This window comes from Cetorhinus maximus, chromosome 5, assembly GCF_964194155.1.
Source record: "Cetorhinus maximus chromosome 5, sCetMax3.hap1.1, whole genome shotgun sequence".
NCBI classification, from domain to species: domain Eukaryota; kingdom Metazoa; phylum Chordata; class Chondrichthyes; order Lamniformes; family Cetorhinidae; genus Cetorhinus; species Cetorhinus maximus.
In genome coordinates, this window is record NC_135883.1 from 85,525,715 (window position 1) to 85,538,964 (window position 13,250).

General features: G+C 40.0%; 1 protein-coding gene across 1 annotated transcript in view; it reads right to left on the minus strand.

Moving 5' to 3' along the window:
* Window positions 1-240: 240 nt before the first annotated feature.
* Window positions 241-13,250, minus strand: part of LOC144681121 (uncharacterized) — a 36,998-nt gene continuing 23,988 nt past the window's right edge. The window contains exon 8 of the mRNA XM_078542851.1: window positions 241-646. Coding sequence (XP_078398977.1) covers window positions 446-646 — 201 coding nt within the window. The 3' untranslated portion in view covers window positions 241-445. The remainder of the gene's footprint in view (window positions 647-13,250) is intronic.

Sequence of the window (13,250 nt, forward strand, 5' to 3'; positions counted from 1 at the left end):
ATGAGCTCATCAGACTTGTAGTTAGATATGAGGATAGATAGAACAGAAAGAAGGGTTCAATGAAGTGGTTGGTCATGGTGAAAGGAACTCGAGGTTATGTTTGCTTTCCAAGATTGTTCTACAGTAACAGGTGATTTTGTTAAAGAAGAGTGAGGCCAGATAGACGAGATTGATGTGGTCCGGCCAGGTCTGGTTAAACCATTTATGCACCAAGTACACTCAAATCTGGACCTTCAGGACTTAAGGGAGCAAACAGAGCAACATTATTTGTTACACATGGCAGGTTATTGGTGTCCTATAAACAAAAACCAGGTTTGCAACAAATTGAAAATAAAGTTAGTTTTCAAAGGAAAATTCATATTAATGTATTTCAAGATACACAGGCTTTTGCTTATTTATTTCATCAATATCTTGCTGTAAATCACACTGTACATTGACTCAAATATTAGTAAGCCTTAGTTTTAATGTTTCTCCTTATTGGCCCAGTTAATTCCATCATAGAGCTTGACAATCTGGAGAGTTCCTGCCATTTTTCAGAGCGGAGGGACTGTTCCAGAGCATTCTGGGACTTCAGAGTGGAAATGTCCTGATCAAACAATTGTATTTCCGAGTAGATTTGGGAGAGCTCTTTCTCCTTATTTGAAAGCTGTGTTGAAAGAATTGAAATTTGCAGCATGTAAATACCAATTTTCAATATGTTTATTCAATAACATTTCAATTTTGATGAATGCAATTGATCAAGAACACAAATTCCTATACAGAGCTTGACTGAGTTAATTTAAATAAAGTAACTTAAATCAAGTCAATAATAGTACAATATATTGGACCTGCACTTTGAATATAATGGGGTAGATTTTCAACTTGCCCTCCAATCATAATAGTCAAGGGCAGCAGATACATGGGAATACCACCACCTGGAAATTCCCCTCCAAGCCACTCACCATCTTGACTTGGAAATATATTGCCATTCCTTCACTGTCGCTGGGTCAAAATCCTGGAACTCCCTCCTTATCGGCACTGTCAGTGTACCTACTCCATATGGACTGCAGCGGTTCAAGAAGGCAGCTCACCACCTCTCAAGGGCAATTAGGGATGGGCAATAAATGCTGGCCCAGCCAGTCGTGCCCACAACCCATCAATTAATTTAAAAAAACCTTAAATAGTGACATTGCAGATCAAGCTTTCATTATAGAAACCAAGGGCTGGATTTTCATGCCTCCGTCCATGTTGGAACAGAGGTGGGTAGGCTTTAAAAATGGTGGGCAGGACCTGATTCCAGGATTCCCACCTCATTATTGTCACCTGCTATTTTTAGCGATACAGGATAAGGGTGTGGATAGCGAGCCCGCACACAGCACTCTTACCCTTACTGGCTACATTGGGAGTGTGGGCATTTTAGACTACCTATTTTTAAGTAGCCAGGCCTATTTTGGTAGGCAATGTGGTTCACGGCATCTCAGAGGAGTCATGAACCCAGTGGGGAACCCTAGTCTGAAGTCAGGAACCTTTTGACAAGTAAGCTCAAAGGGTGTTGCCAACTTCACATGCCACGGTGTAATGGTGTATGATAAGTTAAATATATTTTTAATACTGTGATTTTTGATAGGGCATTGTTTAGGAAAGGTAAGGGACCATTAAAATTGACCAGCATTGCAAAAGTGGAAAATTCTTCAGATACATTATTCACTGGATAAAGTGCCCTTCCTCATTGAAAAGTTTGGAGATTCAGAGTTTTTGGCATCAGTTACACCCTGTGCTTTGATCTTTTAATTGATTGATAGGTCAGCCATCTTTTCAGCCTTTGAAGTAGTATAACAGATGTATAACATCAGTAGTATACAGTATACAGTAGTATAATAGCTTCTCAACTTCTTAAGCTTTAATGCATTCAGCTCTGGAGGCTTTGTTAACACAATTGGGCAATGGAATCCCATTATGAATGCTTGGCAGAGCTCCAAAACCCACTAATGGATTCAGCTCAGAAGGAATTGTCGATACAGTTGTCAAGGTGATTGAGTTTAGTTTTGATTGGGAGTTTTATGAGCTCCTAAGCGGATTATGTTTTGAGAAGAGGGTTTTGAATGGCTTTTTGTTTTTTTGACCATTTTATGAGCACTTAATAGTATTAAGATCTTTTTCAAGTGAAGTTTGAATACCCATGTGCTTGATTGACAGTCTTATGAGCTTCAAAGAGGATTAAGACTTCTTTTAAAAAAAAGTGGGGTTTGAATAAGTGTTTGCTTATTTTTACAGTTTCATGAGCATCTCATAGGCTTCCTAATGTTTTTGCAAGGCTCATGAGTTCTGTCCACAGTGGAAACTGGGTGAATGGGCATGGTGAGATATGGCAGGGCATGGGAGTTGAGGAATTGAGTGTCTAACACACATGTACAGAACTGGGCCAATGTCCCAGTGAATGGAAGTGGGCCTTCTAACCTGTCCTCCTTGGCATCTGTCCACCTTCATCCCTGCCTTCGCCACCCCACGATAAAAATAGTGCAGCACTGCCAGACAGGAGGCGGGATTGCGATGGCGAGAAATATCCTGACTCGTGATTCTCTCCTTGTAGATGGAAATCCGGGCCCAACATTCCACTGAAGTTTCAGACTAGATTATATATTCAAATCCTGCCGTGTAGCTTGAATCTAAGACTTCTGACCCAGAGGCAAGAATGCTACTACCTAGCCAAGCTGGCACACAGGGCATAATATTTTGATATAATGTAATTGCCATTGTTGATAAATGTTATCAGAACTCTGAGTCTCGATGAAAACAGATTAAACTAAAGGAGGGTGCATGATGCTACCATATGGAGAGAGGAACATTTATATACAGCGCGGAAAACATCGGCAGCAGCACAGCGGCAAAGCACAGTGGGAGAGAGGAGCAGTGGCAAGAGACAGGGATATATTGTGAAGGGTGTCTCAGGACAAGGAGTCACATGGGGTGAGTACAAGCTTTTAATTCTTTTGTTACAATTTAATTCAGTTAATCAACTACAAGATAAGACTAGAGCAATTAATTAGTATAAAACTAAAGCCAAGTTGATAAATTATCATATTAATCACATCTAGGGAAAATGAAAAAAAATGGATGGCAACACTACAGGGTTCTGAAAATCTGCAAATTTTGAAGTTGTGCCCTGCACACCTAAGTCTATGGGTCCTTAATATAGATCAAGAAAAACAGCGATCCTTACCGACTCCTGGGGAACTCCACTATATAACTTCCTCCAGTCCAAAAAGAAACAATCGCCACAGCTGTCTCTGTTTCCTGTCACTTAGCCCACTATGTATCTATGCTGCTATTGTCACTTTTATTCCATGGGCTTCAACCTTTGCTCAGAAGCCTGTTAAGTGGCACTTTATCAAACAAAGTCCATGTACAACACATCAACCTCATTACCTCTCTCTGTTATTTCATCAAAAAACCCCAATCATATTAGTTAAACTATTTGCCCTCGTCTTTTGCACTGGGATTCCCCCATCATTGAGGATGGGGATATTTGTGGAGCCTCTTGCCCAAGTTGTTGTTTAATTGTCCACTTCCATTCGTGGCTGGATATGGAAGGACTGCAGAGCATTGATGCGATCTGTTGGTTGTGGGATCGCTTTGTTCTTTTTATTGCATGCTGATCTGCTGTTTAACGTGCATGTAGTCTTGTGTTGTAGCTTCACCAGGCTGGCACCTGGCAAGAGTCGCATGTAGGCCAGATGGAGTAAGGATGGCAGATTTCCTTCCCTCAAGGACATTAGTGAACCAGATGGATTTTTAAAGACAGTCTGGTAGTTTCATGATCACCATTACTTGCCTTTTATTCCAGATTTATTTAATTAATTGAACTTAAAATTTTGAACTCATGGTCTCTGGATCATTAGCCCAGGCCTCTAGATTTATAGTCCAATAACTGACAGCTATGCTACCATTCCAGTTACTTACCAATACTGAATCTACCAATTTTCTAAGCATCCAGCTATTTTTACCTGAATTACAAACTATGAAACAATCACAGTAAACAAGGTGATCCTGACGATCAACCAAATCATACCAAAATCAATTGCAGCAGTTGCATGGTCAAACCAATTTCTCATGAGTGTAATTGCACAAAACTCAAAGTAACTTTTGCAACTTTTTTTTTCAGATCCAGAAACATTTTAGCAATTAGCTTTTGGTATTCTGTGGTGTGAAATGTGGGGAAAAAGTTTATTTCTTTTACCATGTCATCTGTTTCCAGGGTGAACACAGATGTTCAAACACAAAGATTAGAATTGCCATAGACAGCTGGGTAAGCACTAGAGGCATTTGAGAGTTGACTGTTATGATTTTTTTTACATGGAAAAATAAACTAAGATGGGCTAAATTTTACTTCCTCTCCCCTATTTACCTAGTGAAAAGGACAGGTGTGTTAAGTTTGAATTGTCATAAGTCCTCTTAGCTTTACTTTTGATCTTCCCTGTGCAGGGACAGAACCTTAGGTGAAACAGTTTCTGTCTGCACTTAGCTGCTGATGCTGTCTCACCACGGTTGAAATCTATCCAGTATCTTTAATGGCTTTCACTTAAATAGCTGTTGGATGTGGGAATGTTTGTTTTTTTCCCCCATTTTCGATCCACTGCTCAGTAAGTGTTGAAAATGCTTTGTTAACAGTTGCAATGCTGCGTCTGCAGGTATCTGCTATAGTGGTGACATCATTTTTAGCACTGACTAATCTGCTCTATTCCATAAGCCAACTTTGGAGTTTTCAAACCACAATAGGGGAAATAATAAAGGCTAGTCTGCTTATGTCTAATGCTGGTTCAATTGACATTGATTGTTCACTTATAAGAGACCTCCTTTATAATTGATGCTAAGTGAACTAAATTGCTTTATCAAGCAAAAAAAATAGCTCTTGACCTCCTTGTTGCAGCCTGAAGTCTGTTCTTTGAAGTCTACGTTAAAAACTATTGGAATTTTAAATATCAGTCTTGATTACTTTAAACCAAAAAAATCTTGTGTATCATGGTTTTGGAAGTGTTTGATTCCAAACCATTTAGAAGTCATATAGCATAGTTCCAAACTCTGGATTTCCTATGTAATGTATAGGTTAATAACACTGAATATTCCCAAAGTAGGAGTATTTTTGGATGAATTTTACGCTCCCAATCTTTCTATTTCTGTATTCAAATGTCAGCATTAATTACTCCCAAGCATGGGTAGGTTGTATGAAACAGAATCAAAGAACAGTTACAGCACAGGAGGCCATTCAGCCTATCGCACCTGTGCCAGCTCTCTGCAAGGACAATTTAGCTAGCTCTACTCCCCATCCTTTCCCCAAAGCCTTACAAAACATTTCTCTTCTGACGCTAACCCAATCCCTTTCGAAATTGAATCTGTCTCCAACACCCTATCAGGCAGTATATTCCAGATCATAATCACTCTCTGCATAACTTGGTCTGGATAATTGATCAGAACAAGTAATTGACCTAAAGATGAGAAAGTTTAGGAAATAATGACCATAAATTAATTAAGTTCTCACTGGAAACAATGGAAAGTGCTAAAAATCCTCGGTCCTTTTTGCCAGCAGAAATGCTGTGGAGTGGGCAGCAGTGACAGACTAATCCTGAGTATCCAGGGTCAAGGCAGGTTCAGTTACTTTGCATTTCTTCAGCAGGGAACATGTGGTTGCATTTTGGGTGCCCATTGGAGGGAGCAGCTAAGAAAAATGGATCCAGCTGTTTGCTTGGGGCACTGCTGACAACCTCCTCAGCAAAAATGATGACCTCTCCATCTTCATAAAGAGGCAATTAGAAAAAATGCTCTACACCCATTTCCAGTATCTTCCAATGCCATGACTCCAGCCTGGAACTCAGGTGAGTGCTGAACCCATTAGCTACCTTGAACAAAAGGTTTTCCCAGGGTCTAGATCATTCAGCAGAGGGGAGGTGGGGCAAATGAAATTGCCAAGGTGGAAAATCCCTCCCCCATCTCTTGCCTCTTTGATGTCATAGGCCATAATTGCGGTAGTTCATCCCAAGCCCCAGTGAAAATACTGGACTGGAGCTGCGATCTCGCATATATGAATCCTACACAAATATTCTTGTGCTAAATTGTACTCTGTTGTATGTCATTTGAGAGTGTATCTCAAGAAATTTTGGTCAAAAGTAACAGTATTGGACTGGAAATTAACCAATTAAGTGAGATGAAAGGGGATTTAGCACAGATTAGTTGGTTGTAAAAAAGGCAAATCAAACTGCAGAATGCATTCACAGATATTTAAATAGAACTCAGAGGTTAAATATATTCTAATTAGACACAAAGTGGGTAGATCAAAGGCCATGCATAAAGAGAGATTAGAGGTTATAAACAAGAGGCACATGATAAATATGGATGAATTTAATATAGAAAGGAAACAAAAAGGGAAATTAGCAATGGTAAGAGGGAGAATGAGACTCGATTGCCAGTCAATATAAAGAGAACCAGGAAAGGCTTTTATTAACGCCATGTAAAAGGATAGTCTGAGAAAGTCAGGGCCACTTAATGATAAAGAGGGACACTAGCAGCAGAGATACTTAGTATATAACCATAATTGTTTCAGAGAAATGTCTAAATGGGGCTCTAGATTTATCTGAGGTGGATATGGAAAGGTCATTAGTGGTGGTCAATATTCAAAAGGAAAATTGTATTTTAAAAAGTTAATGGGTTTAAAAGTAGAATGATCAGGTTTATACTGTATGTATCCGAAAACACTGTATGAGGCTGGGGAAGAGATAGAAAAACAAACCACAATTTTCCAAAGATCTTTTAAAGCACTGCAGGGATTGTACTAAACAAGTAGCGTTAAATATTACATTCCCCTTCAAGAAAGGGGAAAGAAATAAAATGGGAAATTATAGAGCATCTAGTCTTATTTTAGTTGGTGGTAAACATCTAGTAGGTAATTTTTTGATCAAGTAGCAAGGGGAGAATCTCATCCACCAGTTTATCTTGAAAATTTGCATGCTTAGTGCAGAAAATGTTCTAATATGTCCGGTTGGTGAGTGAGGGTTCCCATCACCAGCAAGTACTTGGAAAATACCACAGCCATCCCCACCAGCCAAACCTGAATCCATAATACAAGATGGTATTAGTGAATGCAGAGTCATAAACATACCATAGATCACAAGATTTTGGAATAATTCAATTGATTGTTATCAGAAAATCGGAGACTACTGAGGAAAGGGAATAAATGGCAGTTTGATATATAGATTTTCAGAAATGTTTGAGATACAACATAAACACTTGTAAAGAAAATTAAGGCACATGTTATTAAATGCAGTAGAGAGATACAGATGGATGATTGGGGTACAAAAATCAAAAAAGGGATAACAGATTTATTTTTTTGGTTGGTATTTGTGTTAGGGCCTCTTGTTTTCTATTTATTTAAATGGTTTAGAAATAGGCACAAGAGGAATGACAATGTTTACTGATGAGAACAACTTAAGGTCAAGAGTGTGGACAAATTGGCTGAGGGAGTAGGTTAGAGGCAGATGCAGTTCAATGCAAAGAACTGCAAAATAGTACAATTTTGGAGGAAAGTAAATGGTGCAAGTCAAGCTGTCAATGATTTGTGCCTACATGGTCTAAAATTCCTAACATGGTGTAAACCATGGCTCAGTTTTTAGCACTCTTGGCTCAGAGTCAGAAAGTTATGGGTTCAAGTCCAACTCCAGAGACTCCACTCCACCTGCTCGATCAGGTGGATGTAAAAGATCCCATGGCACTATTTTGAAGAAGAGCAGGGGAGTTCCCCCTGGTATCCTGGCCAATATTTATCTCTCAACCAATCAAACTCGCTCTTAAAACAAAAACAGATGTACTGATTATCTCGCACTCAGGATGTCTCAAAGTGCTTTCCAGCCAATGAAAGTATTTTTGAAGTGTAGCCACTATTAATTATAAGATAGGAAACCATAGCAGCCAAATTGCACACAGGAAGGTCCCATAAACAACAAGTAAATAATGATTGCATATCTGATAGTCCAGCAGTTCTGTAGTACTGCACTGATTTGTCAGCCTGGATTATGTGTTTAAGTCCCTGAGTGGGAATAAAGCAAGGTAAATTCTGGATACGATACAAGGGGATAATGAACATGAAAGGAAGGATATTATGCTGAATTTGCATAAGGCACTATTTAGGTCACACTTGTGAGCAGCTCTGAGCACTTTGTTATATGCAATACTATACATTAAAGTCAGGGATACAGTACAATGATTCATTAGAATGAACCATAACGGTTATAGCTATGAAAAACAGTTCATAAATTGAGGTTTACTTCACTGGAAAGGAGAAAGTTAAGGGATGGCTCTTATTGAGGCCTTTAAAATCATGAAAGGCTTCGAGAAATTTGTAGCATGAAGCCAAAGACTAAAGATTAACAATAATATTACAATAGTTATGACATGACAAATTTTTAGAAAAAAACTGTTCTGAAGGCCACATTTAAAAAAAATAACCTTGGGCTGAGTTTAAAGACTGTTCTCAAAATGGCTGCAGGCTACCAGACAGAATTGTGGATTTTAGACTGGGTCTCCTCTTCTGAGAGCACAAAAGACAATACTTAATTTAATTGTGGTTCACTGTGGTCTCAACTAGGAGATAATGAAGTTTTGTTGGCGCCTCATTTTAAGAATGGAAGTTGCGCCTTGGCTAAGGGAAAAGCTAGGAAGCACAGTTGGGAGAGGGGCAGTTTGAAGTCTTGATGCCTTATTTGGGAGATGACTTAGCATTTATACAGGTCACGATAACAGTGGCCATCTTAGCTCCTGCAAAAGACACTGAAAAGGGCAAGGAGCTGAGAGGGCAAAAAACATTTTCACAGAAGCAGACAACAGCTTCAACACAGGGAGAGAGAGAGAGCAACAAGTACAGCCATTGAAGTGCTGTAATCAACCAGGCTTAAAAAGGACCACACTGCAGTTCCTTGATAGAGAACTAAAGAAACTCCTCTCTTCCCCTCCACCTGATTCCATTTACTAAGCTACCTGTGAGTACTAAGTGTGCGACCTCAACGGAGTGTGGGACTTTGGTGAGCTGAGGGAGTTTGGTGAGGAGGGGAGGGAGTGCTCCTTTGCTTTTTCTAACTCTTTCACCCTGTAGGAACTGGTTCTTGCTCTGCTGCAGGGGAAGGAGGTAGCTATTTGGTGAGTATCTGGTAAGTGGTCAAGGTCCATTCTATTCCTAAAGTTTAAAATAATACATGAATTTGTGATAAGATTAATAAATAATATAAAAGAAAATAAATAATTTAATAAAATAATTAAGTAATTAATTAAAGCACATAAGTATGGCAGGACAGGTGATGTGTCATGGCTGCAGCACGTGGGAGCTCCTGGGTGTCATTGTTATCCAGGGCAAGCCATTCTGTAGTAAGTGTCTGCAGCTTGAGGAGCTTTGGCTCAGAGTCACTGAGCTGGAGGCTGAGCTGCGGACACTGCGACAATCAGGGAGGGGAAAAGTTACCTGGATGTTTTGTGCCAGGAGGTGGTCACAACAGTTAGGATAGGGTCTTCTGACTTGGAAGGTGATCAGGGACAGGAGGGTGTGACTGTAGCTGAGGCAGGTAAGCGATCCAGAGGGCAGGAGTGACAGCCTCTACAATTGTCCAACAGATCTGAGGTTCTTTCAGGTTGTTAGTATGAGAGTGAGGGCTGCAAGGTGGATAAGCTGACTGACCATGGCACTGTGGTACAGGAAGCCATTCAAGTGGGGGGAGCACAAAGGAATGTAATGGTAGTAGGGGACAGTTTAATGAGGGGAATGGTATCCGAGATGCCTGCACTCTGTAGCAAGGAGCTAGACGGCTATGTTGCCTGCCTGGAGCCAGGGTTCAGGATATTTGCTCAGGAGTGTAAAGGAACTTGCAGTGGGAGGGGGAGGATCCAGTGGTCATGGTCTATGTAGGTACCAAGGACATAGGCAGGATGAGGAAGGAGCTCTGCAAAGTCATTATGAGGAGCTAGGCACCAAATTAAGAAGCAGAACCTCAAAGGTAATAATTTCTGGATTATTACCTGAGCCATGTGCAAACTGGCAGAGGACAAATGAGATTAGAGAAATGAATGCATGGTTCAATGACTGGTGTGGGAGAAGTGGGTTCCAGTATGTGGGGCACTAGCACCAGTATTGGGGAAAGTGGTGTCTGTACTGTTGGGACGGCCTACGTCTGAACTGTGCTGGGGCTGGTGTCTTTGTGAGTCGCATAACTAGGGAAATTAGAGAGGGTTTTAAACTGAATAGTAGGTGCAAGGAATCAAATTTGGGAAGATGTGGTAAACCAAAGAGTAGAGACAAGGCAAGAGAGAAAGGTATTAATATGGGAAATGATAAACAGACTGTGACAGGAAGGGACACAGTACAAATCTAAGAGTAAATCAGCAGATAAGGCTAGATGCTACAAAAATAATAAAAGGACAAACCTAAAGGCTCTGTATCTAAATGCACATAGCATTCGAAACATAACGGATGAACTGATAGGCATTACAGAGACATGGCTGCAGGAGGACACAGATTGGGTCCTGAATATTGATGGGTATGTAACAATTAAGAAGGACAGAAAGTTAGGTAGTGGGGTGGCTCTGTTAATTAATGAAGGTATTAGCACATTAGAGAAGGATAACCTAAGTTCAGGAAACCAGGATGTAGAAGTGGTTTGGGTTGAGATGAGAAATGATAAAGGCAAGAAGTCACTTGTGGGAGTAGTGTACAGGCCCCCTAATTGTAACTACATGTATAAAAGAAGTATTAAGGAGTATAAAAGAAGAGACAATGGGAGCTTGTCAGAAAGGTACAGTGATAATCATGGGGGATTTTAATCTACATATAGACTGGAAAAATCAGATGAACAAAGATAGCGTAGATGAGGAGTTCATTGAATGTTTTTGGGATAGTTTCATAGAATGGTATGTTCTGGAGCCAACCAGAGAGCAGGCTATACTGGATCTGGTATTGAGCAACAAAACAGGATTAACTGATAACCTCATAGTTAAGGCACCCTTATGTAGCAGCAATCATAATATGATTAAATTTTAAATTCATTTTGAGGGAGAAACTAAGGTGTCCAAGACTCTTATTTTAAACATAAATAAGGGCAATTATGAGGGCATGAAACCGGAGCTAGCTAAAGTGAATGGCAAATGAGATTAAGGGATACATCAATAGAGGTTCAGTGGCAGACATTTAAAGGGATATTTCAGAATGCACAGAACAGATACATTCCAATTAGAAAGAAAAATTCCAAGGGGAGGGCCCAACATCCGCGGTTAACTCAAAAAGTTAAAGACAGTATCAAACTTAAAGAAAAAGCATATAATTTCGCAAAGATGGGCGGCAGGCCAGAAGATTGGAAAGAAGATGAAGAACAGCAAAGAATGACAAAAAGATTAAGGAGAGCAAGACTATGAGAGAAAGCTAGCTAGTAATATAAAGACGGATGGAAAGAGTTTCTATAGATATTTAAATAAGAAAAGAATTAACAAAGTGAGAATTGGTCCAATAGAAAATGCGAATGGGGAATTGATAATGGAAAGTAGGAGGACGGCGGATGAATTAAACAGGCATTTTTCTTTGGTCTTCACTACAGAGGACACAAGTAACATTCCGGAAATAGCTGAAAATCAGGCAATGGGAGGGAGGAACTCGGGGAAAATTACAATCACCAGGGAAGTGGTATTGAGCAACTGGTTGGGACTGTGGGCTGACAAATCTTCAGCTCTGGATAGACTTCACCCTAAGGTCATGAAAGAAATGGCTGGTGAGATAGTTGATGCATTGGTTTTGATTTTCCAAAATTCCCTAGATTCAGGGAAGGTTCCATTAGGTTGGAAAATAGCAAATATAGCTCCCTAATTCAAAAAGGGAGGGAGGCAGAAAGTAGGAAACTACAGACCAGTTAGCCTAACATCTGTCATAGGGAAAATGTTAGAGGCTATTATTAAAGATGCTGTAGCAGGGCACTTAGAAAAAATCAAGGCAATCAGGCTGAACCAACATGGTTTGTGAAAGGAAAATCATGTTTAACTAATTTAGTGGAATTCTTTTGAAGGAGTCACATGTGCTGTGGATAAAGGGCAACCGGTGGATGTACTGTAGTTGGATTTCCAGAAGGCATTTGATAAAGTGCCACTTCAAAGGTTATTGCGGAAAATAAAAGATCATGGTATAGGGGATAACATTTTGGCATGGATAGAAGATTGGCTAGCTAACATGAAGCAGAGTTGGCATAAATAGGTTTTTTTCTGGTTGGCAGGATGTGATGAGTGGTGTGCCACAGGGATCAGTGCTGGGGCCTCAACTTTTTACTATTTATATAAATGACTTGGATGGAGGGACCGAAGGAATGGTTGCTAAATTTGCTGACAACACAAAGATAGATGGGTAAGTAAATTATGAAGAGGACATAAGGAGGCTACAAAGAGACATAGATAAGTTAAGTGAGTGGGCAAAGATCTAGCAAATGGAGCATGATGTGGGAAAATGCGAATTGTCCATTTTGGCAGGAAGAATAAAAAAAGAAGTAAATGGTGAGAGATTTTAGAGCTCTTGAGATTCAGAAGGATCTGGGTGTTCTAGTGCATGAATCACAAAAGGCTAGTATGCAGGCACAGCAAGTAATTAGGAAAGCTAATAGAATGTTATCATTTATTGTGAGGGGAATTGTTTACAAAAGCAGGGAGGTTATGCTTCAATTGTATGGGGCACTGGCGAGACCATATCTGGAGTATTGTGTATAGTACTGGTCTCCTTATTTAAGGAAAGATGTAAATGCATTAGAAGCAGTTCAGAGAAGGTTTACTAGATTAATACCAGGAATGGGTGGGTTGTCTAATGAGGAAAGGTTGGACAGATTAGGCTTGTATCCACTGGAGTTTAGAAGAAAAAGAGGCAAATTGATTGAAACTTTTAAGATCCTGAGGCATCTTGGCAGGGTGGATGTGGAGAGGATGTTTCCTCTTGCAGGAGAATATAGAACAAGGGGTCACTGTTTAAAAATAAGGGGTTGCTCATTTAAGACAGAGATGAGGAGAAATTTTTTCTGAGCATCGCGAGTCTTTGGAACTCTCTTCTTCATAAGGCAGTGGAAGCAGGGTCTTTGAATATTTTTAAGGCAGAGCTAGATAGATTCTTGATTAATGAGGGGGTGAAAGGTTATCAGGGGTAGGCAGGAATGTGGGGTTGAGGTTACAATCAGATCAGCCATGATCTTATTTAATGGTGGAGCAGGCTTGAGGGGCCG